General features: G+C 41.0%; 2 protein-coding genes across 6 annotated transcripts; one reads left to right on the top strand and one right to left on the bottom strand.

The window, feature by feature from the left end:
• The first annotated feature begins 1,805 nt into the window (after positions 1–1,805).
• On the top strand, positions 1,806–7,185 carry LOC112282945 (uncharacterized). Of its 3 annotated transcripts, none has more exons than XM_024521164.3 (6): positions 1,806–2,312; positions 3,427–3,554; positions 3,681–3,952; positions 4,137–5,152; positions 5,454–5,674; positions 5,815–7,185. In XM_024521164.3, the coding sequence occupies exons 1-6, from the start codon at positions 2,171–2,173 to the stop codon at positions 6,613–6,615; spliced, it is 2,580 nt and encodes an 859-aa protein (XP_024376932.1). In that variant the 5' UTR covers positions 1,806–2,170; the 3' UTR covers positions 6,616–7,185. The 3 variants fall into 3 exon arrangements, with proteins under 3 accessions (XP_024376932.1, XP_024376931.1, XP_090106763.1); XM_024521163.3 differs by having other exon boundaries at positions 1,823–2,339; XM_090250637.1 differs by having other exon boundaries at positions 2,186–3,286.
• Positions 7,186–12,679: 5,494 nt separating this feature from the next.
• Positions 12,680–17,479, bottom strand: LOC112282282 (uncharacterized). Of its 3 annotated transcripts, XM_024519710.3 has the most exons (3): positions 16,730–17,463; positions 16,203–16,386; positions 12,689–14,532 (listed from the first exon to the last, which is right to left on the bottom strand). In XM_024519710.3, exons 1-3 carry the CDS (start codon positions 16,835–16,837, stop codon positions 14,471–14,473), a joined length of 354 nt encoding a protein of 117 aa, XP_024375478.1. In that variant the 5' UTR covers positions 16,838–17,463; the 3' UTR covers positions 12,689–14,470. The 3 variants fall into 3 exon arrangements, 2 of the variants coding, with proteins under 2 accessions (XP_024375478.1, XP_024375477.1); XR_012217496.2 differs by having other exon boundaries at positions 12,680–14,532; positions 14,677–17,479; XM_024519709.3 differs by lacking the exon at positions 12,689–14,532 and having other exon boundaries at positions 15,426–16,386; positions 16,730–17,453.
• Positions 17,480–24,881: the final 7,402 nt, after the last annotated feature.

The raw sequence follows: 24,881 nt of genomic DNA, 5'->3' as shown, positions 1-24,881 counted from the left end.
GATGCTTGTACCGTGTTGGGTAGCACGCATAGCGGGCTTTAGTCGGAAACTCGGTGCATACCTCCACTTACAGCAACCCTTGTCGACTTTCCCGTTTTGCTTGATGGGGGCTTGATGGAGGTTCCCCCCGAAGCTAATAAAGGCATGAATCGACGGTAAGACGTTCCTGTATAATTCATGCCGACCAAAATGAGTCCTGACGACCTTTGCTGAGAATAGGTAGCATCCGAACGGGATAAGTGACTTCCATGCACCCAATACTTTCCTAGCTGCCATGTGTCCGCTGCTCTAGCATCCTTGCTGGACAGACTGAAAGCTCCATGGTCCAACTAACTACTCACGCGAAGAGAGTGCTGGGATTCTGTTTCGAGTCACTGAAGAGCTGGCTTATCATGCTATACATGAACGCATGCACCCCAGCTTGCTATTTCTGCGCAGTTTCACCTCGAGGAAGTTTTGCAAGAATTGCAATCAACCGAGATAGGGGCAAGCAGCTGCATTACCATGCTGATTCCATAGCAGAGCGCAGAAAATTAGGACATGGCAAGAAATTACAAGAGGGTGCCCGCACATTCAGTGTGGAGCGTCACAGACGCGAGGCTCAGTGGAGTGTGACTGAAAAAGGCTGACCAAGAATGACGGTAAAAGCCTCATGGAAATATGTGTTCGCCTACTGAATTCTGCCGCAGTATTTTACTTGGAGCAACGTCCACTAGCAGCATGTCCAGCGCCAGTCTTCCACTCGTCCTTGGTTGCACTAGCCTAGCCTCCCTGTTCATGTCCTTATAGTGGGGCCGGGCATCCTCTTGCCATGCATAAAAGCTTCGTCAACAGCCAAGCTGCAAAGTAGCCCTTGGCAAACACCTAAACTTGCTTTGTGCAAATTCTGTGGGTTTTTTTTGTTGATGTGTCTGCTGGAGAGGGTTGAAATGGATGAAGATATCATGTGGCAAGAAACCCAAACGCTAGCAAGAATGGCCTGAAAATCATTTGGATGGACGAGGTCGCTCTTCATGCCTAGGAACACTAGAAAACATGTATAATGGAGCATACAAATTGCAGGTGCGCAGAAAGGAGCATTTATGCAGTAACAGGCATTGGATACTGCAACTCAATCCGAGCTGGACGTGCTTTTCCTTATAGACCGAGAAAGAGTTTCATCTCAATGAATGGATGGAATATATATATATATATATATATATGTATATTTTATTATTCTTCTTAAAGGCACCAATGAAAGTGGCATTTGAGAGTATTGCAGCATTAGTTGTCAATACCTAATGATGGCCTACGTGCTCATTAATGTGGAAAGATTATCTTTTTCGGTTACCATGGCGTTCACTAGAAATTCACAAAGTAAGTAAAATTCGTTGGAATCTTACGGAAGAATTGTAGATTCAAACTCGAGCTCCATTGAGAACCGCCTCTTCTGGCAGGACATGGGCGTGCAGTCCCGTGAGAGGGTTCGGAACAACCTCTCCAGCGTAGGGACAGATCCAGGTCTTAAAAGTTTGTCCTACAGGGATTGAGCCTCACAGGAACTGCCATTTGCTGAGAGGTCTGCAGTAACCTGTGAGAGTATCGTAAATGGTACGCATTAAATTTCACCACTGCCCGATGATGGACAATTCGTGCACCCAAACAGGATCAATCGGAAGTTATCTCGAAGGGGTTGAATGCACCCGGCCACCGACGCTACAGATTCAACTGGGCAACTTTAAAATTTTATTTTCAAGATCCCCTAGCTTGCCGGATATAGTACACACACGTCATCTCCGAAGCTGTCAATCTAAAGTTTCACTACGCTGCATAGAATGTCGTGAGTGAGAGCTGAGGTTATGAGAGGTGTCGAGGGTGATAGCCTGCGTAAGGGCCGCACCTGAGCGAGTAATTTCCTTGCACCTCCAGTTGATGATGGTCTTGCCAGTGATTTCAGATGACGATGTTCAAGTGCGCCTCGGCCGGGGTAGGCCTGGCAATAGAGACTATAGATAGAAAAAGGAGTGAAGGTGAAGAAGAGCAGAAGATGCCCCCCGGCAACAAAAGCATGGGCAGTATTCGAGGTGGCTGGTGTAGATGATCAAATCATCAACTCGGTGTACTACAACAGAGGTTTCTGCAACTGATCAAAACGCTCTTGTCGTAGATAGAAGTCGGAGGCCGGAGTCCCATGAACGCCTTACCTTCAGCTGGGGGTGGCCATGGCGCTCTCCACCTCCTCCCCGAAGGCTGCAATGTGGTGTCGGAGTTTCTGCCTCTTACGGCAGGTTCAGTGGTCAACAAGCGCAAGAGACGTCCAGCAGGAACGCCCGGTATGCTCCCGCAGCTAGTTTCACGAGGTCGCAACTACAATTACACATGAAATGCACCTCTCGGTGTTGACGTCCTCATCAGATGTCCGTGGTCATATCTGTTTGCATCCTCCTTCCTGTTCTGCTGGAGGAGATTGAGCCTGTAGCAACGACGATGGCGCAACCCTCAGCGCAGCTCTTGTGGCGGCTTGGACCGCTTCGGGCTTAAATCGCTTGTCGCGTTAGTCTCCTATCTGAGGGTTAAGGCCGTTACCACGAATTGGTGGTTTCTTTGTTAGCGTACCTACTCCATGCTGACAGCTTTCGAGAATCGATCACAGAAACAATTGCCCTCAAAGTCTCACACGTTGTCTTCGTTAGCTGAAGTTTTTATGACAAGCAGTTTTCTGCAAACACGAGTGATTCTTCCATGGTCGGTCTTGTGAACTTCCCATGTCTTAGCTCACTGATAGTGTGCGTGCGTGCTCTATTGCCAGAGGCTAAGCGTTGAAAAATTGAGATTCACACTTGCTGCTGTCTCGCACCAGGTTTCAAATCTCTCGCAACAAAAGAGTGAGGTGTGGATTCATGTTCAGTAACATAGGTGCACTTGTTACGTGATAATAATCACTTCAACCGCTGCAATTTCCATCAGGATGGTTCTACAGAAGTATCATGTAGCCCAGCGAATGCAGAAGTGCAGTGCAAATGTGGCTGTCTGTATTTCGCTTAGACTAGTGCATAGGAGCCTTAGAGGTCAGTGTCGGTTCTTGCCAGTGCTCAAATATAGTCGTCTTTCTTCTTAACCGCTGCACTGATCACCTGTCGTCGTGCACACACCTTGCGTCTTTGAAGGCCTCACTAAAAAACTTCCGCTCTGGACTTCCATGTTCATCATTAAACCCAAAGTGATGACTAGCGATTACGTTTTTGTGAGTTGAATTTCAGGCTTCTGAACCTGAATTCATGAACTTTGCCCGGATATCAGTAGTGGGGTAAGGCAAGACCAAGGAGCCCCAAGCTTAGTACTGCCCCTAAATATCCACCTATTTGAACCACTTACAATTGCTATTTCTCAACTTCTAGATTGTGACTTGTGCATTATTGACGCTTTGCTGTTGGTTCATGAACGCAGACCCAGGTGCTGAGGTTGTGGCTCTTTCTCCCAAGACGTTGATGGAATCAGACAGATATGTTTGTGAAATCTGCAATCAGGGTTTCCAACGTGATCAAAACTTGCAAATGCATAGACGTCGCCACAAGGTTCGCACAAACAAGCGAGAGCTTTTCCTATGTAGGCTGGGTGACTTTCTTGAAGGGGTGCTCAAGCAGGGTTTAGTTTGTAACTGACGATTGTGTAACAGCCACTAACATCTGATGGTATTGCAGGTTCCATGGAAGCTTCTAAAACGGCCTAGCCTAGGGACACTCAAGCGTGTTTACGTTTGTCCGGAGAGATCTTGTCTACATCACGACCCGTCACATGCTCTCGGCGATCTTGTTGGCATCAAGAAACACTATCGACGTAAGCATTGCACTGAGAAGCAGTGGAAATGTGATAAATGTTCCAAGGGCTACGCAGTGCAGTCTGATTACAAAGCTCACTTGAAGACCTGTGGGACACGAGGTCATTGTTGTGATTGTGGTCGAGTTTTCTCACGGTGCGTCTCCAATTCAGCCATAAAAGTATGCTTACAAAGTAAATTTAGTGGTAAACTTGAATATACTTCTGTCGGAAACTTAAACTTTGCTATGCTTTTAAAATGCGTTTATTGGACAAGCTTGTGTTCAACGTCTAGATCCACCTATCTTAAAGGATCTCTCTGTGGCTGTGATATTATCCAGCGTAGAGAGCTTCATCGAGCACCAGGACACTTGCAGCGCAGTGAAGTACAAGAGCATGCATTCCGGAGACGGAAGTGAAAGAAAGTTGTCCCTCCAGCGACAGGCCACCGACAGAAACTCAAATGAAAGTCCGAGCCAATCCAGCGATACAACTCAAGCCATGTCATTTGCGCAATCAGGGATGTCGGACACTGCCGCGAGATCCGCAGATTCGACCAAGGTCATCGATCACGAGCACTCTAGAAGGATTCAAGAGAGCCAGGCGGCGTATAATGCCGTATTGCCTGGTTGGCTACTGGACCAGCGCAAGGAACTGGAGCTACTCCCATGGAAGCAACGCCCACCCGAATCTGTTCATCCTGACGTTTTGACCTCTGGTTCTACAATGCAAGGGGACAGAAGAGTCGTTCAACCGAGTCATGGCTCCAGGTCGCAGGTTACACTCTGCAGCTCCATCAATTCCGTTCATCCGGAGGTTTCTTGCATGGGGTCCAAGGCAATTTCACCTAGCAAGTGCAGCGAGGATGTCAATGCGCCGTCTTTAGCTCTCTCAATCGGACTTTTTGGTGCCGAGGTTGGCTCAAGCACCCCATCTCCGATTGTGGATATGAAGCCTAGTTTTAGTTCGGTGGAAAGAGAGGTCTTAGCTTTAACGTACCAACAGAGGCAAGGATCTGCTGGGATTCCGAAGATTGGAACGAGTTCACGCTCTGGAGCACCGCTGGGCAATGATCTGGCTCTATCGATGTTTCCTACAAACCTGGTGCAGACTCGAAACCAGGTTGCGATCGACTCTGCTGCAACTGGAACAGATGCAGCTGTTTCCCTGAGTGATTTCCTCATGCAGGCGGCTCGTAGGCTCGGTCCATCCCTGACCCACAGCAATGCAGCTGATTATAGTGAATTGAAGGCTCAAGAAACAAGCAGTCGTACTGAAATGGTGCTGAATTATAACCATGGAGTTGGTAGCACTTCGTCTTGTCACGAGGATCGGGCCGGTAAGGCGCATGAGTCAGGTAGGAACCTGGATACTGGCATGTGCGAGATCTTATTATTTCCTTTTAAACAAGACGTTGTGTGAACCTTCCATATGTATTGCTTTAAGATATCGGTAAGATTCGACATTAAACGTAGGTTATAATTGCATAGCTTCTATCTCTACATGTGGCATGGTGATGGCAGAAAGTCCACATATTCAAGCTTTCTAACGCATATGAAAGTAGGTTGACAAATGTGGTTCGTAGTTATTCAAACTCATGCTGCTTTTCGTGTATTGATGTGAAATTTACGAATCATGTTACGAATTGTCCGCTGCAGATCTATCGGGATTGCGACCTGTAAGACGAGGTGCTTTGCAGCATTCGCAATTTGAGCCAGCCACTTCCATGGTCAGAAGCAGGCAAGCCACTATAGATCACACAGACGTGACCGAGACTCATGAGATCTTTACCAGTGCACACTCGATAGATATCAATGTAAGCAGATCGCAGAAGCAAATGGCTGCTGCAGGGACACGTGGTGATCAGGCATGTGAGCAGGTGGATATTCTCAATCCTTAAATTGGTTCTTTTAATGTCAAACATGTCAGTTTCATGCTCACAGTACAGAAAGGCAATGCCATACAGAATATCGATCATTTATTATACCGGGATTCTGACCATTGGTTGGATTAATTCAGACCTGGACAGACATGAGCACAGCATGGTCGGATCCAGCGACTGCGAGACGAACTAAACATCAAACTCGCCAGGAGAGTGAGGAAGCCGAGAAAGAGTTAGCCAGGGCCGAGGTTCTCAAAAGAGAAGCCCGGGAACAGCTTCAATTAGCATCAGCTGAGAGAGAATACGCAGACCGCGCACGCGAAGTCGCCAAGCGGCAGATTGAGTTATCGGAGGCAGACCTTGCGAAGGCGAAGCGTATTCGCGAGCATGCTCAAGCGGAATTGGAGAAGGCCCAGTTTTTAAAAGAGCGAGTGGAGCGATCAGTGGGGGCGAGTGCTAGCTCCCAAGACTCTTCTCAATTCTCCTTCTGCCACTCATGCAAGTCCGCCATTGAGGTCAATGCATCAATACGAACCCCAACATCGTCTCCAGGCTCTTCTTCTTGGTCATTTGTAACGCCACCTACCTCAAACTGCGAGCAATTGCAAGTAGGTCCTGGGAAAAGTGGAATCTCTAGTGGACAGATTTTCATGGTTCCTGGAAGTCATGAGGGTGGGGCCAAGCAGGCAGATCCAAGCTGCAAATTATTGTCGGGAAGGATGTCCTGGACTGACACGATCAGTGCCCGGTTGCCAGTCTCTTCAGAAGAGGGACGGAAGCACATCTGGCCAGTTGGAACAACTAGTATGTCTACATTTGCGACCAGTATGGCAGTCGAAGAGGCTTCACAGTCGGAAGAGAATCTAGTCGCGGCAGCAGCTGGTGAGTCATCCCGATCAGCAGACCAAACCAACCCAAAGGATTTCGATTTGAACTGAACTTCTCTCCACGGCATTGCGTGATATTATTGCGCTCTGAAGCATTCAGCCATGATCTAGTGATTGGCTTGGATCTTCGAAGGCGTTAGGTCCGTCACTTATTCTGGAGACTTTGTAGGGTGGATGAAACATGAGCTGGAGACCACCGTGCACAGATTTATTCTAGGAATTTGTGGATACCATAGCGTGAAGACTATGCTCTCCCCCCCCTCCCTTTTCGTTTTATTTTTTAATTAAAAAAAAAAATGGTAGGCAGATGTCTATAAGCTCTATAGACTCATTCACTATTCATCAATTTGAGGATGCTCACAAAATTCTCATAGAACGCAGTATTATCTAAGTTCGATGGTTCTGAATCGTTCTTCCAAGGCAGGACCTCCTCCTTCAATTACGTACGTATGCACACATACCGAACCATGAAAGGTTCAGTTAGAGTGGCCACGCGAATACTATGACCTCACATTATTTTGTACAATTGTATTGTGTGAACTGAATTATGTTACCAGGGAGCACCTGGAGACGCGAATCTATTGGCGCTTGGGGTTGAGACCCAGGCAGCAGAACCCGAACTCCGAAGTGCCAGACACACAGACCCCATATCATGCTCTGATGAACGTTGAGAGCAACACTTTTGTCGCACGGTGGTACCAGTGCACACAACTGTACATCCAGAGGGAAGCTGATTGAGTAGGTCGGTGACCTTGGGACGTGGGCCCTACATTTATCTAATTTGCAACATTTCCAAAATTAAAACAATGCGACCACTCGTTGATAATTCCCACTACGCATCGGCGATGTTTTGGACGATGCACAGAGATTACAGTCTGATGGGATCAAAGGAGCTCTTTTCCCCTTGCTATTGTCTCTTTCTCGGAAAAAGCAAGCTCCATGCCTTGCAGAGGAACCACATAAAAACAAACAATTCGTCCATGAAGTTCGCATTGCAGTCAGCTGGGCGCAGAACTTTTGTAAGTAAGACAAACAGCGAGGAACTTGCTCCCTACCCGGCCCTTCCAGCGAGGCTGATCGACCACATCGAATCTACTCCGTCAATAAATCTGCATCATGAACAATAATCCGTACTAACATTCGGTTGCCGGCTAAAAAGCTCGCATGGTACTCCCTTTAAATCTGCAACTTTGGAATCCTGCCAGCTCAAGTTCCCCCAGGAAGACATTTTGCCAGGTCCTATGTAGAATACATAAGATTACGTTCGTAGATATCGAATTTAGTAACAGCTCTGAAAGTTCTTACCTAGTTTTTCGCCCCTGTACCAGTTCCACTTTGCACGAGGCTGCGTGTTCAAATAATGACCACAATTCTGTTCATTACCATATCGGGAGTTTCAAATGGTTCTCGCTGCCCTTTATTTCTTAAAGTTAATTGTCATGTCTTTCTAGATGTTGAATCGAGATGAGCTTACGTTGCTGCAATTCGAAGCCCACCAACTGCCGAGGAAAACTAAAGGCCGATCTCCAAACATATCGATAGAGTTGTGATGTATGTACAAAGCTTCTAATAGTCTCGTCAGTGAGGCCTTTTCACAGCCTGGATTATTTTATTTTATTTTGTTTTATCTCTCTCTCTCTCTCTCTCTCTCTCTCTCTCACTCTCACACACAGTGCAATGGTTTGCGGAGGTAACTGGGCTCCAGCCCCAAGGAAGCCCTGAATTATGTTTGAGGAGTATCCTCTACGCTACAGTCGTCAAGGAATGGGTGCATTATGGTTTTGTCTTCTACCAGTTACCAGTACATCTACCCATCTATTTTCAGAGAAGCATGTGACCTTGTGTAGTGCACTAAAACAAGAAAAAAAATCATTTTAAAAAGATTAAAATAAAAAATAGAATCAACGAAACTGGATGTGCGTGCAAGGTATGATCCAGTAGAGTGTTGAAAGTCAAACATAAACTAAACATAACTTCGGAACTAGTGGTGCACAGGAGATCCTTTGGATGTGTTACTACTCGTGAAAGCACCTGTTTTGCAACATTTGTACAAATGTTGATTGAAGTGTAACCCTCATTTTCAATGTCAAAAAAAGGAAAAAAAGAGAAGAGAACAACGAGTATTTTCTAAATTGAAATTTTATTGGAAAGTAGTTCAATGTATGGGCCAAGTATCTGAAATGATATATATATTTTTAAAAACTTTTGATCACACTGAAGTAACTACAACTAAATTTTTAAATGAAGGCACACAATAAATAAATAAATAAATAAAATGATGCTAATGCAACTATACTTGTATAACACCTGCAAGGAAATAATATTTATAAAAGTAAAATTTATAAAAAATGAATTGCATCTTGAATTATTTATACCCTAATGACCCAAACACCATAACAGACCAACCATCAAATTTCAAAAGGAAACCACTTTAACAAGTGCCACTAATTGTAACTTATTACTCAAGTCTACATTAATTTATTGAATTTGAACACCAATCTAGATTTCCCCACTACATTGAAATTAATATTATAATATAAATTAAAATATTATAATATACATGATTTCGTAGCAAAATTCCATTCCATGAATTTACATGAAAAACTTGCCAAATCAGTTTTTCAAGACTTAAACTTGCTTCTAAGAAAAGCATGTATATATTTTAATAAAGAAGTTGATTAAAAAAATTGTGCCTGAAGGTTCCAGGTGTTGAATGAACAATGAACGGAAGTTCAACTGATTTGCCACTTGAATCAAAGTGCGTTCAGAAAAAAAATCATCAAAAACAGAAGTTCGTTCAAGTTGTAGCTTCAGGCCAGGACTGTCGCTGACATCAGCACTGCAAGTTCTGGCAAGTTGTGTGCAACCGCCCACAACGCTTCTCATCGTCGATGGCACTACCTGATTCCCCGGCTGTGAATAGACGTAAAACCCGCCAACTGCTGAGAAACTGATAAACTCAGGGAATGGGATCATGTATTCGGGACCCGAGCAGCCACTACGAGAATCGCAGCTCCTGCAGTTCGGGACCACGAGCAAGCAAGCAAGCATGGTCTTCCACTCCGTCGCCGCGATCGAACCCAATTCCGAAAAGTAAAACCGATCCCCAGAAAACCAAAAAGGAAGAAGATGTGGATCTGGTCGGACGGTGAACAATTGGTTCTGAGGATGAGTGTGTGTCCGGAGGAGAACCACGTTGGCTCTGGGTGCTGGTGCTGCAGCATATGCACAAGCACAATAACAGTTGCCACGGGGTGGACGGCGATACTGGAACCGGTCAACTACATTCCAGGAGCAGCGGAAGTACCCATGATTGCTTGATCAGTGGAAGACGACACTTGAGAGTTTCATCAGCCAACTCTGCTCCTCCCATGGTGAGGCCGGAGAGGTCCTAATCCCTCCTGGTGCCGCATCACCACCACCCCCACAGGCGCCAACCCGGACACGAATAATATCTCATGGTTCACCAAATAATAACTGTAGCTGGAAGCGTGACGGTTCATCTGCATTCTATTCCAGCAAATCGTTCAGCTTTGGCCTCATCAGCAAGCTTGGTGCCAGCGATGAATTTACGGTCTACTTTGTAGTTTTGTACATGTAACCTGTGTCGTGTGAAGGACAAGCAGTCTATTCGTCAATGAGTCGCAATATGTGAATTTTGAGGAAAATGCCACTGAAACGTTAAATTCGAACGAGAATCCGTCTTCATAATTGGGTGTCTGTACGGTGATGCAATTGTGAACGGTGCCCTTCTTAGAATACCCAACTGTAGGTCTACTGATGTTTTATTTTTTCTTTTATTTTTTCTTCTTTTCCAGTTATAGGGATTAGCGTTCACCGTTCAGTCACAAAGAGAGAGAGAGAGGATGAAAATCTGCTATTGTCCGACATATGGAATTCATGCCAATGGAATTTACTCTCAAGCTGCTAGAGTTGGGAGCAGTTGGTGGAGTACGTCGTTTGCGTAAGTGATGAGTAGGAAGTAGTACTGATGAGCGACGGATGGTAAAGTGATCCTAGGACCCTGCTGCAGGCAATGAGGTCTGCAAGTTCACCAATGTCAGCAAACCATAAGAACTCCCTGCCATAAGGAAGAGATGATACCCCAATATCGCTTTGAAATCTAGGTTAGTCCCCCAAAAAAACATAATCTACTCAAGCAGAAGGTACAGCATTTTGGGTCAACGTAGATTTCATTGCAGAGGGTAAAAGTTCTCTGCACGCGAGGCACATCTCCACAACCTAGGGTTTGCAGTATCTTGCAGATTCTTTACAGCAAACGGATCTTTACATTGCTTGTGAGATAATTCAACCAGTGCGGCAGCAGCTTCTCGGCTGGATCAAAACCCTAGGCATCCAAGACCATGTAAGCATATGCACTTCTGAGTCAAATCTAAACAGTAGACTAGACACAGAGATGTATGGGGTGTTAGTTTACTCCCTTGATTATCTGTTAGCTCCCTGACGTGATCACCAGGCTGTTCAGTAACAACTCGATTGCAAATCTTAATGGACAGTTGCGAATAAACGACTGTTCCTTCGCGGCCTATCACAAGTTCTTGCTTTTTTCCAGAAGTGTGGCAACTGTGGTTTGGTTTGACCATCTATTCCTCAAGAAAAATACACTTGTATGACGATTTTCATGTATCAAAATCCTAAACTTTCTTGTTTAGCAGAAATTGACTCGATTGATAAGCAAATTCAAACCTCGTCATGATTTGCAGTCCTTCGCAAGTCTAGGCTGTTTAAAGGCAGAATCCTACGATCAGTGTACGCCCAATTTCTGATTAACAGGTGTTCTGCTCATCATTTTGATGCGGCCATTTAGGGTGCAACTGCCAGATCAAGCTCGTCAAAAACTATTCAAATTAATTGTATGCGGCTCAAGAGTATTGCAATAATTTTTTGATCGAAAATCCGTGGTCATGAGTCTAGTTTATGCATGTCGTGGACCAATCCATAGCATGATCCGTCTCGAGTACTGCTACGTGCCGCAAGCATCATGTACTCTTGCTCTGGCCACAAAGTGAACCTGCGAAAGCTCAGAAGTTGGTTTCAGTCACCTTCACATGCACAAAATTGAAGAATTGAATGAGGCCTCGAGCTGACAATATCGCAGCATCAAGGACCATGTTGAACTCCCTTGGGATCTTTAAATGGCTCTTGCACACTGACTCGAAATCATGATATGGGTTGTTGATCCGTCGAGTCAATTCCATTTACAGCATACAGATGAAATTAAACAGATGCTTGCTTCAATAGTCTCAGTGTTGACTGTACGTCAAATTTGTGTGTCGGTGAGATTGTGCAGCAGATTCCTGATTCTTCATCTGTCCAAGAAGAACTTGACCAGGGTTCAAATAATTCTCATGAATCTAGGAGTTGATTTTAAGGGGTGTGAAATAAAGGTGCTTTCTCCAGGAAAATCTCATTGCTTCGTAGGATCATACTCTACACCTGGGTGGATTAATTGTAAATCTAATGGTAATCACATGAGGTTTTGTAGAAGATACACTTGTTTTCTCTAGTGATCGGGGATCATATATTGAGCATTGACCTCATCAACCACGACCTCCACATGAGGAAGGTGTCGAAATGACTCCGGCTCCCACTTTCGATGTCATCTAGATGGCACAGTATCTTGAATGGCATATCAAGGGTATTAATTAATCGTAACTGGTGTGGCATTCTTTGAAGTTTTGTTTAGCTCACTATACTTAGTGAAAATTGCAGAAGGAAAAGAGGTCCTAACGACTTAGAAGATTGAGATGGATCCTTATGTTCTCAAGGAATTTACATTAAGAGAACGTCTTGAATCAAAATGACAGGTTGGATACGATCATTTCATCTCATGCTTGACGAGCGTGTCCATCATGATCGAGACCGTGTGGGTCTTATAACATTTTAGTTATCTGGCGAATTTTCCCTCTGACGAATCTGTTCAACAATTGTTTCACACATAAAGCACAAACTCGCGCATTCTCTTCTGCTATTCAAGGATCTTCTATTTCGTTCTTGATTCCTGAAGGTAGCTTTCCATAGGAGGATCCCACAAGGATTTACTCATGCTCAATGAGCTTGGGTGATCATTTAATCAACTCCTCGCATCCTAGCAGCCCTCTACAAACCTCAACTGGTTGCTGTGATTGGTTTGCATTGTAGTTCCAGACTAGTGGAATTTAACTGGAACATGAGCTCAATTCAATGCACTAGTTGAATGCTTCTTATGAATTCCAGAATTCTCATTAAGTTAATGAGCCACGGACCTATCTTAAAATATCTATATTTTTGTTGGAGCACATTTCAGTTTACGTTCCATAGAGAGCCTACTACTGACCCCAAATTGTACGAGTTCTCACAATTTTGTGTCTGAGTCTCCCTCTCAAAGCGTACCATCTACAAGGACGCTACTGACTCACATATTTCAGAGCTCAGGAAACTTTATCCGAAAGCAGCTTATCATGGAGACTGGATCCTCTCAGACGCCCCTTGCAGTCTCACTCTGAAACTTAAAGCTCTCATGTCCCACGAAGATGAAAAGTCAGAAATCAGTGGGGACGTTCAACTAGTAGGGAAGACAGCGTTGTCTGTACCAGCGCATCTGTTCCGACTTAGCGGGCATGCTATTCACTTCAGAGGCGCTGGAATTTGTCACCTGTTTGTCCTGATCGCTGAAACGATGGCGGCCACCTCTCTTAAAATTTTCTCACATGCTCATCCGTCACAAGAGCTTAACGGCGGACGAGTCTGACATCAGTAGCTGGAATTTTTATCATCTGAAGGGATTGATACTCAGACTCAAGTTTCATGTCGAATTCTAGTGCAATGATGCGAAGGGAACGAGAGAGTCAGGAGCTTATAAAAGAAACCCAAAAGGAGTCCGATGTCTTTTGGACTCTTCTAGGTGGACTTAGCGCTTGTCTCTGTGCTCGTGAAACCAAATAATTGAGTAGGGTGCAGAAGTGTTGAAGAAACTCAGGTTTGGAATGATGGTAGGATTTCATCAGTCATCACACCATGCGCATGAAGTTGGCACGGTTGAGGAAGTGTTCAAGTAGAGTAGCGGACGCAAATTTGGGCGATCACTATTTACGGAGGAAGATGGTTGATTGCACATGAATTTTGTACTGTTGCCTGGCAGCATGGGTTGGCAAATTGTCCGCCTCATTAATTGGATTTACATCCATAATACCTCTCAAGTGGAAAGATGCACCAACACTGAACTGGTAACCTACCCTTCGAAGTGCTGGAGAAAACAACATAACGACCAAGTCGCTACGAATATTTCCTGACATATGATTTCAGTTTCTACTGAAATGGAAGACTCGGATGATTACAGATTTTCCCAGCCTATAAATCAATTAATCTTCATGAAGTTCATCATGGGTCCATAGCTATCCTGAGACAAGAAGAAACGACACAAACACTTCAACGGACTTAACACCCGCATGATAAACAAATAGCACCTAATGTTGCAGGCTGCAGTGTCTGAATCTATAAAAGCACTTTCAGTTCTTTAAAGCCACACGTAAGATCCTCCAAATAAAGCTTCCTGGGCAGTGCCACGGTTTGCCGTTCGCCTTTCAGACTATCATAGTGTAGCCACTACCAACAATTTAGGAAATTCTGAATGTCAAAGTCGAAAAGCTTCTACAGACGCTAGCCATGCATTTTGACAAGCATGATGTATACCTGTAAAGGCACTGAAGCGTGTCGGATGCTGTTGTTTGGGTGTATCAGGATTGTTTGAGTAACAAGAATGATTTAAATAATGTGTGGATAAAATTCAAGGTCATTAAATTTGATGGCGATTGCGAAATGTGGCAAGTTCTACGTGTCGTTTTTGAGGGCCGAGGAATTGCATTCCTTTCTCTTGACAGCACGATGGAAGATGCCATGCTTGGAATTAATCACCAACAGTATATTTTCCCCTGTATCTCCGATCAGCGCTTCTTCCTTTTAACGTTTCTGTAAAACAGAAGTTTAGAGCCTATTCATTAAAGGAAATTCCTTTTAGTCAATCAATATAAATTCATGAAGTGGTCTTCAATTGAAAGCCAAAGATGCTTATTGATTATGATATTGCATTGTAAGAGCAATTGTTACTCTTACTTGCTGAGCATTAATTCCTTGACAGGAAGTATGTGTACAGATCTGAATTTCCAGGTTGAGCACCTTTAACTTCCAAAAGGTTTGTCAAGGAAAATCACTGCTCACATTTACTGAAAGAACACTTCGAGCGATTCCTGGGCGAGACTTCATTTAATAATTCAATATTGTTTCATTCGAGACAGCACAAGGTGCAGTTCACCTTCGTCAATCCTCAAGCAGCAGTTCGAAAGGTACAGACTTGGATATCAGAGATGGGAATACAGTATTCAGGAATCATTATCTTCTTTCGGTTTCACTTCATTCTAATGATCAGTTCAGACGTACGAGGGAAAACATTTTTTTATAGTGCACTACTGTCCGTACAGACGAACCAAGTTCAAACCTAAACTCAAGATACAAGGCACTGAATATCCTTTACATAACTACCAGGCTACAATTCACAAGTCGACAGGCAAATTCAGAACCTTGACCTTGCACTTAAAACAATCAATCCAGCTTGCCAGTTATGACCAGAGGTGCACGTTTTCGACAATCTTCTAGCTATAGAATCTGCAAATCAACGGGGCAGATTCACCAACATTCACAGCACATCCAATGTTTGACCAAAAACCATAACCTCTAGCGTTGATATTTGAATTCTCGTACTGATAGCACTCGGTTGTTTCGTATCAACCGAGGTAACCTTGCTGCAGCTAAGAGAGCATCAAGAAAGTCACAGGAACCTCTTATTGTTCTCCAGCTTACTTAAATTTTAAGAGAAACCAACAACACAATACTTCATACAAAGATGCCATATACACAAACGATAGGTAGAATGTCACTGGTTAGACATCATATCTAACAGACCTTTTCACTATCCCACCCAATACTGCAAGCTTGCCTACTCGATGTTGTGAAACATCTCAAAGTGAATAGCTGATATTGGGCTAAAGCAGTTATCCACTAATGAGTCTTTTGAGATCTGAGATGCCAACAAGGAAACAAGACTTGCTAATACTGATCAGCACTCGTATTTTCCTTCTAGGGACCAAACATTGCAATTTTTAAGACACAATTTATGCACTGTGCAAATTCGATAGAAAATCACCAGACCAGATGATTTTATGTGCTCCAAGTTAAGATGATCGTACAGAAGATCTAGTGGAAAGGTGGGAAGTTGAGGCAACCCTTAAAATAGTGGTATAACCTGATCGAGATAGGTTGCAGAAGACAAAGCGTTGCTAAATCAATCATCACTGTTGGTGGATGACGCATTGGTTCTATTTCAATCAAGAACAAGGTTACTGCACACCTTATCAACAATAAACTAGCAAAATAAGACCACAAGTAACCACAGAATATCACTTCTTGATTCCATAACAAATGCATACAGGAGCATCTGGATGGGTGTAGCAGTTGAGTTCAGTTGAAGCAAAAGCGGAAATGAGAAAATTGTCCCTGCACCTAAATCAGCTTGACAAGCAGATGTGAAGACGTAACCATTTTCGAAGTCTGGTTTTCAAATATACAATGTTCAGCGAGATTACCTGTTGTGTGGGAAGGTAACACCTCTGTAGAAGCTCCCATCAACACTCGCATCCCAACTGTAATGTGAAGGCAGGAGGTAATACACGGAAACACAGAGCACCAAGATATACAACAGTATACAAAGAACAATCCACGGTTCATCCGGTTTTTGCATGTGGTGTTGCTTGTTTCCAGAACTAATCCCTGCATCCGCAAGTAGTTTCAGAACCTGAAAATCAAAAATGTTTCTCTCGACTGTAAAGAAAAACTAACTGCATCAAGTCTATACTTACTATCATTACCAGGATTAGAGTTTAGGGATTATTCATGTTCTCATGAGAATATTCATATCCTTAGCTAATGAATTGAAACAGTACTAATTCTTCCGGAAAACCGTCTGGTGTGCAGCCCCGGCAGTCTAAGGCAATAGTTCGTCGGATGAGTTTATACAATCAGCATCTTGAACACATGTATCATTTCGTTCTTTACCAGCAACTTAAATCCTCAACTAGACAAGCAAATGCAATGAAAGAAGCTTATTTCTTACAGAGCCGGCACCGCCGGCATTCGACATCTTCAGGGTTTTAGGGCAGCATCGGCAGAAGCTGCGTAATTCCAGTAACGGCAGTAGTGATGCTGTTGCTCTCATAAGCATTGCTCACTTGTTAATCTGGCAGTGTTTTACTACAAATCATGTGCCCACAATAGTGACTAGCAGCTAAGAAAAACACCCTGTGAGACCGTACATTATAATTCAAACCTTGAAAACAATCTTGAATGGGTACAGAGGCATTTTTTCCAGCTCATCCATCAGCTGCGAAATTGATTCAAGTTCTTGGTCATTCATGATTTCTAACACGAAAACGAAAATCCAAAGGGCTCTCCATATGTGATCGAAACCCGCACCCAACTTTTTTTCAATATCTAACCAAATTCAACAGCAAAGAAGTGATGTCTTCTTCATCTTTAGTAATAAGTTCAACACATACACCTGTCTGGCAGAACTCTTCAATGCATGCTTGACCTAAATATCCTCCCTATCTATGCAGCAATACCCTACTCTGCATTTATGCCGTTCTTCTGCACCCAACACAGCGGGGACCGCAAAAAAATCACATGTACGTGATAAAACTTTTCACAAGATCAGTGACAGCATCTTCAGGAAAAGACCCATTTCATAACCCTGTAAAACCAGACCCGCATGGCATCGTTCATCGTCAGTAGAGTATAAGTTCATTGAACCAAACCAGTGACTTGTTCCGGTGACCTAAAAAAGTCTATGTAAATTGCCACATGACTACCTATTTCTTGATCTTTTCAAAATTCGGACATCATGTGATTTCAATTTGTCACCTTCAGATGTTGTGCTGAGCAAAGCCTCCAATCAATTCCAAACAGAAATTATGTGGATTTAGCTCAAGAATAATGCGTGCCTTTTTCTTTTTCCTTTTTTCTCTTTATAACACAATTGGTTTATCCATCACACAAGTAACAGAAGTCAAAGCAAAATAAGTCTTCTTATGTTCTAATATCTTTGTAAGGCAAGTATAGGATTGTTACAAATTGTATAAGATTGTATAATTTCTATTGCCTTCTCTTTATTTGGTGTATGCATGAGATGGCCATTAGGAGAAATTTTGTTGTTTTAGTAGATTTTCACCTTTTGTTTACATCCTAATAATACTTTTACTAACCAAGACTTGTTTCACCATTTACCATTTAAGAGAGGAATTTATTTAGATAAGTAGTCTTAAAATATACTTGCGCATTTTTTTGTAACACCATGTATTTAAATTCTTGAATATTAAACCAAATAATATGTCTTATTTTACTGTCATGCCATATCTCATTTTTAAGTATTAAGACAATTTTAAAATCAAAGAAATCTATAAGCAAATCTAGATGATGCGTTTTTACTTGATATAAGCACTCTTAAGTTTAAAAAGGATTTTGGTAGCAAAGATGTCATATTTTCATGTGAATGCTTTCTAGAGTTTTTATTTACTTGAGTAGATAAGCATATTGTATAAAAAAAACATGGTTTGGTTCAATATGTTTAAGTGTACTTACAAGCTTTGTCTTAACTATTCTTTTAACTTCAATTTCTATTACTTTGCTTGTACACTTAAAAAGTCCAATGCGATGGAAGTAATTCTTAATTGTAATCAAAGAGATTTTATCCTAGTTTGTAAGTGACTAACACATTGTTGTCAGCTTCTTAACCTTATATATATTGAGCTCATGGTACTCATTGTAATTGATGGCATTTTGCAAATAAAATGGTTGGTAGTACCACTTGAAAATAACAATTATTCTTACATCTATAGGATAAATTTTAGAAGTTGATTTTGGAAGAAGTGTACAAATTTTGATATTTGGAGTTGACCAATCATGAGTAATGTGAAAAAGGTACATTGTCTACTAGAAGGATGATGTGCTAATTTGCCCTACCTATCTCTGCATCAAGTTATTTTAGCTATTCTTGAAAAAATAAAAATCCTAATTATTAAAGCTTTTTTTATTAAAATAATAATAAAATTTGAGTTACTTATCCATGCAAAAATTAAAGCAGCAAGGCTTATTTACATGGCCAATAAAAAAAAGAAATAACTTATGACTTCAATCAATATTTGTGGTAAATACAATTGTAGTTTGGAAGTTTTTTTTTTTTTTTTTTTTTTTTTTAAACGAAAAATTTATTGTTGAGTAGTTTTCTTATCTAGCACCATACTATAAAAAATAAAAAAAATAAAAAAAAAATCATCTTATTCATATGATATATATATTTGAGAAGTTATAATTGACAAGACATGGACAAAAAGCAAGTAAAGTTACTTCAATTGCATCTTGATTAATAGAATAGACTTCTCTATATATTTTAATAATTATTAACTTATTAAACCATATGTTAGAGAATTCAATGTATCTTTCTAGAATAGCAAAATATTGACCATAGTTTGTAATGAGTTCTAAAGAGAAAAAAATAATTTGAGTTTTGTGTTATATGACATTTTGTCAAGGACAAGAACTCGATGAAAAATCAATTCACATAAGTGTGCCTTCACTCAAAGAAAGGTAACAAAATATAAATAAATAAGTATGTATATTGAAAGAAAAAATGGAATGGCTATTGCCAAAAGACAAAGAAACTAGAGGCCCTTGAAACTAGACTGGAAGCAAGAAAGGAGTTGACAAGAGTGAAGAAGGCTTCACTCTTGTCTCTATATATACTATCTAACAAGTAGCTATGTGGCAATATTCTATAGGACCTCCAATATGTGTTGACTTTGTAGGATACATGCCTTGACTTACAAGGCAAGTTTTTCTACGTGTGGGCCACATAGTTAGCTTGGTCTTCAAGCTAACAACATGTGTGGCACATGGCCAACTTGTTGACCACGTTTCTAATCCAAAAAGTCAATTAAAGACACCTATGAAGTCAAATCAGCATCTATAAAGCTTCTAGGAAGCTTCCATATCAAATACTATAGAATTAATTTACTTTTACCTACTTTGACTTACTTCTACATATTTGTATATGTAATTATGAGTATGTCCGTGACATTACCCCCCTTCTAGGGACGAATTCCACGAGGAGTGGTCATCATATGTTGAAGAAATCTATGATGTGACGAATTATATTCGCCACATGCTTTGATCTTTGTTCTCTTCGAAGATAATTGATAGGGCCTCTCAACCATCGGTAGTGTCCCATATCAAGGCGGGAAGACCACCCAGTTATTTGATCATTGTTGAGGCCTTCATAACTTCCTTCGAATAGAATATTTGGAACACCATCAGGAGTTGTTCCTACCTCTAGCAAAATCACCAAACATTGGGAGTCCCTTTCCAAGTCATGATACCAAACGCGTTGTATCTCATCATTTATTCGAGAAAGAACATGTCGTTCTTGAAGATCTTCATCTCGATTGCATCATCTTGAAGGTTGTGACAATCATAATGTCTCGTCCGACAGGTCATCAAATGAAGGCTCTTGAGTCGAATCCGCTAGTTGTTGGTTCTCCATATCCTGAGCATCACTACTACAAAGAAGCTATGAACAATGATTGAAAGTAGAATGTTATCTTGCCTAGATGTTGTTTCTTTTATAAAGAAGGTTTTCATCTTAATTTTGATGGATGTCATTGATAAAAAGCCTCTACCGTCTTTGCTGTATTTACAAGATTCTTTATTGGCTCCCATGTGTGTTCACTAATATCATATCCATGCCAATGGACAACATATTCTAATTTATTTTGGCACCGCCTTGAATCTAAGACTTCTTCAACTTCAAATTTTTCATTATTCTCTACTTCTATAGGAGGAGGTGGAGCTTGTCGTCTTCTTGGTATGTCCATTGTCTTGTACAGTTCAAGAAGAGACACATGGAATACTGAATGGATTTTTATTGACTCCGATAGATGTAAACGATATGCAACTGGATTGATTTGTACAGAAATAGAAAATCGTCTTAGCTTTTGATAGTCCAACTTGTCACAAGGACGAGTGGTCTTGACATTGTGACGAAGTAGCCATACCTTATCACCCAAAGATTTTGAGGGTATGACTGCCTTCCACATTTGAGGCCACCAAAAATCCCTAGATATCAGCTCCAAAGTCTTCTTGTATCCAAAATGTCCTGCTGTTGCGAAGTTGTGACGAGCTTGAAGAATACGTAAACGTGCTTCTCCTTCTGGAACATATAGGCGTCCTTTGAAATAGAGTAAGTTATTCTTGAATTCAAATTTAGAGGGATCATGAGATTTAGAAGAATTATTCTTGATATCATGAACAAGAGGGTCTGAAGACATACTTAACTGGACTTGCTTGATAAAAGTTAAATCAACAGTCAATGTTGATTTTATTGCTCGAAGATGAAATTGCTTTGGGTTCAAGAGATCCGTTCTTTGTTGCTCAAAAGCTACATCTCCTTCTTTTGGTACAAGATAAGAACATCTAGACAAGATATCAGATAAACCTTGTTATTTTTTTGGCTGATAGGTGATGATGAACTCGAATCTTGATAAAGACATGCTCCAACGAGCTTGACGATGATTTAATATATATGCTGATATAAAATACTCGAGGTTCTTGTGATCTATATATACGGTGACTGGACTGGAAGCACCTTCTAGATAATGATGCCATTCTTGAAAAGAATCCGCAATTGCAAGAAGTTCTTTGTCATGGATCTCTTAATTGATTTCTGCTGCTGAGAATTTTTTTGAATGAAAGGCTACTAGATGAAGTTTGTCATTTGTTCCCATTTGTGACAAAATCGCACCCCGAGCAAAGTCTGATGCATCTGTTTCCATAAAGAACGCTTTGGAAAAATCAACACGATACAAGATTGGTGCAGAAACAAATGTTGTCGTCAAAGATTCAAAAGCAACTTCCGCTTCTTGATTCCATTGGAGTTTGTCTTTACAAGTCAAACGTATAAGTGGAGCTGCAACTCGAGAGAAGTCTTTGATGAAGATCCGATAGTAGTTGGCAAATCCCAAAAAGCATTGGACATCTCTTACCATTTTTGGGATCTTCCAATCTATAATAGTTTGAACTTTCTTAGGATCCATCATAAGCCCATCATTTGAAATGATGTAATCTAAGAAATCGACTTGAGTAGTGTAGAATACACACTTTTTTATCTTGGTATAGAGTCTTGCATCTCTTAATTTTTATAACACATGACGAATATGAAGTTCGTATTCTTCTGGATTCTTAGAATAGATCAAGATGTCTTCTAGATAACAGACCACAAAATCGTCCAAAAACTCTCGAAAAATATCATTCATTAGATGTTGAAAAGCTGCTGGTGCATTTGTAAGTCCAAAAGACATGACATTGTATTCAAAATGTCCATACCTAGTTCAAAACGTTGTCGTGTTGTGACACGAGTATACCATGAAAATATAAAGAAAGGGGACTTTTATTAATGTTCAGTTACCTCGAATATTGGAAGCAATGACCAATTCCAGTGCCAATATTCAAGGGCCAGTTCAGAGACCCCATCATAGTCGATCAGGGCATACTTACCAGTAACGAAATGCTCCGTTCGAGTCCAATATTGGGAGTCAACAGAATCGAAAGGACTAAATTGATGACTGAGCGAGCTTGATGCGAAGGACCAATTTGACCCAATTACGAGAACATCCAGATCTTACTATGGGCCTCTTAGCCAATATGAGACCTGAATTGGTCGGGCGACTCAATGTGGTTCCGATTACGGGGATTTTGATTCCATTTCAGGCTATCCTGTTCTCTGTGCCATTTCAGAGAACATTGTTTCTAGAAAAAAAAACCTTTTAAAAGGCAAAAAATGGAGGAGAAAGCTCTGACGACGAAGCCAATTCCGGATCTAAGACGAAAGATTGAAGAAATTCAGAGGCTAAGGTTTGAAATGAAAGGGGGATAATTAGGGTTTTAAAGGGGGAGAGCTAGCTTCATGCTTCGGGAGAAAAAAGATAGAGATTTGGGTTTTTTTTTTTTTCTTCATAGGGTTTTGGAAAGACTGAGGCAATCGTTGCTGAATAGTCGATGTGTTGTATTGGTGAATCGAGGTTTTAATGAAGTGGGTGTGATTACTCTTAACTATTTTGTGAAATCGAAATTACGTCTGTGATTGAAGAATTAAAAGGGTGTCTATAGGATTGAGTATGCAAAGAGAATGAAATTTATTGGATTAATCTAACAAGACAATCAATGGATACAAGGTCGTGAGTATAAAGCGGTATCGAAGATTAACAGATTGGGTTGTTCGAGGTTCTTTATAATGTCTAGAGACCTATCGGCTGGGGCAAAAAGGATTTCGGTGAGCAGTCGAAGGACATCCGTATAGATTTACAATATATTCTTGCAATCGTTTATATTCCAATAGTCAAAAATCGATAGACTGCTTGAATATTAGCGAATCTCCATACTACCTTCTACAACCAGATGCTCGATACATTCTTGAGCAGGAAAGCACGTAATACGATAATGAAGTCTTCCATTCATCTCTTTCTTTGATACGTACTAGATTCTATGCTCCTCGGAGATCTATTTTTGTATAGATCTTAGCTTGATTCAGCTGATCAAGAAGTCCAGATATTAAAGGTAGTGGATACCTGTTCTTGATGGTAAACTTGTTGAGTCCTTGATAATCAACACACATCCGCGATGATCCATCTTTTTTCTTCACAAATAGAATTGGAGCTCCTGCCGGAGATTTAGAATGGCGTATGAAATTCTTGGCTAGATTTTCTTGAATATACTCCTTAAATTCAATCAACTCATTTTGTGATAAAGTGTAGATTGGTCCAAATGGCGGTTGTGCTCCTTCTTGAAGGTCAATTGAGCAATCATAGGGACGATGTTTCGGGAGTGTAACCACATTCTTTTTTTTGAATATATCTTGAAATTCTTGATATTGGCTTGGAATGCGACTTATAGTCTTTCCACCAGTAGAAACAAATATGGTATAAATAATATATGGTGATTCTTTCATAGCAGTATGCAAGAAAGCTTTTGCACCTACAAACACGGATTTAATTGAACTGGACTTATGACTCTCTACTTGATTAACTACACTGTTAGTTATACTTTTAGAAAAAGTAAGACTTCAGGAAATCCAATCTATTTGAGGGTTGTATTTTTTTAACCACGATAAACCTAAAATGATTGGATTAGAGGAAGATCTAATAATATTAAATACTACAAAGTTATTATGACCATTGATTATTACTTCTATAGGAAGGGTTTCGTGGATAATATCTCTAGAAGATAATGGATGACTATATATGACTTCTATATGAACAGGTTTAGTTTTCTTTACTAAAGATATGCTATGTCTTTTGGTAAATTCTTCATCTAAGAAACACGCTGAGGCTCCTGAATCTAACAAGGCAGAGGCTTTGTAATGTTTAGGTCCTAAAATAACATTTAATATAAAACAAGGAGAGGATTCTGAGCAGAGAATAGGACCTTTACTAGATATTGTGCAAGATTCCAGCCGCATAGTCCCTATTATAGCTAGATAAACTCGTTTTCTAACATATTGTCTTCTGTCACAGCCATACTCCTCATTTTGTAGTTGCGTCGTTTCTTTGGACAATGTTGAGCACTATGTTTTGGTTCTCCATAATATGAACATAATCCTTCTTGACGACGAAAAGTCTTTTCTTATTTAGTAAGAAGTTTGAAATGTACTGCATCAATTTGCATATCCTCTACTTTTGAATGTATGTGTTGAAGACGTGTTGGTATTGCCATTGAATTATAGTAACGTTGAGGTCCACTTATACGGTTCTCAGATCAAAATTCAAAAAGGCGATTGTCACACTTCATAGCAAAGTCAATTGCTTGACTCAATGTTTGAGGGTCAGGTAAGTTGAATATTAATTTTTTTACCTCATATTGTAATCTATAGAGAAATTGGCTAATAAGTGCAGCATCATCCCACTTGATATCAGTTGCAAGTTGTCAAAATTGTGAAGCATACAATGTTACTAATCGATTGTCTTGTCATAAAATACGGATCTTATTGGTTGCAACATAAATTACATCATGTTCTCCATACATGGATCGAAACTCTACCTAAAAAGCCTTTAGATTATCTAATATTCGATCTCGTCGTTCAAAAAAAGATGAAAACCACGATAGTGCTAAACTTGAAAGAAGCATACCAATGAATCTAACTTGCGATCCTGAAGTTGGATAGC

Source organism: Physcomitrium patens, chromosome 5 (assembly GCF_059467195.1).
Source record: "Physcomitrium patens ecotype Gransden chromosome 5, ASM5946719v1, whole genome shotgun sequence".
Taxonomy (NCBI): domain Eukaryota; kingdom Viridiplantae; phylum Streptophyta; class Bryopsida; order Funariales; family Funariaceae; genus Physcomitrium; species Physcomitrium patens.
This window is presented reverse-complemented; position numbering and strand designations above follow the sequence as displayed.

What these genes read in the sequence shown, in the direction of transcription:
- LOC112282282 (XM_024519709.3), bottom strand. Translation starts at nt 16,837, where the DNA reads ATGCTTATGAGAGCAACAGCATCACTACTGCCGTTACTGGAATTACGC. An exon ending in ATGCCGGCGGTGCCGGCTCT is followed by an intron (nt 16,387 to 16,729) that starts GTAAGAAATAAG and finishes TTGCGGATGCAG; the next exon opens with GGATTAGTTCTGGAAACAAG.
- LOC112282945 (XM_024521163.3), top strand. Translation starts at nt 2,171, where the DNA reads ATGAACGCCTTACCTTCAGCTGGGGGTGGCCATGGCGCTCTCCACCTC. An exon ending in TGTGGTCGAGTTTTCTCACG is followed by an intron (nt 3,953 to 4,136) that starts GTGCGTCTCCAA and finishes GATATTATCCAG; the next exon opens with CGTAGAGAGCTTCATCGAGC. An exon ending in GTGATCAGGCATGTGAGCAG is followed by an intron (nt 5,675 to 5,814) that starts GTGGATATTCTC and finishes GGATTAATTCAG; the next exon opens with ACCTGGACAGACATGAGCAC.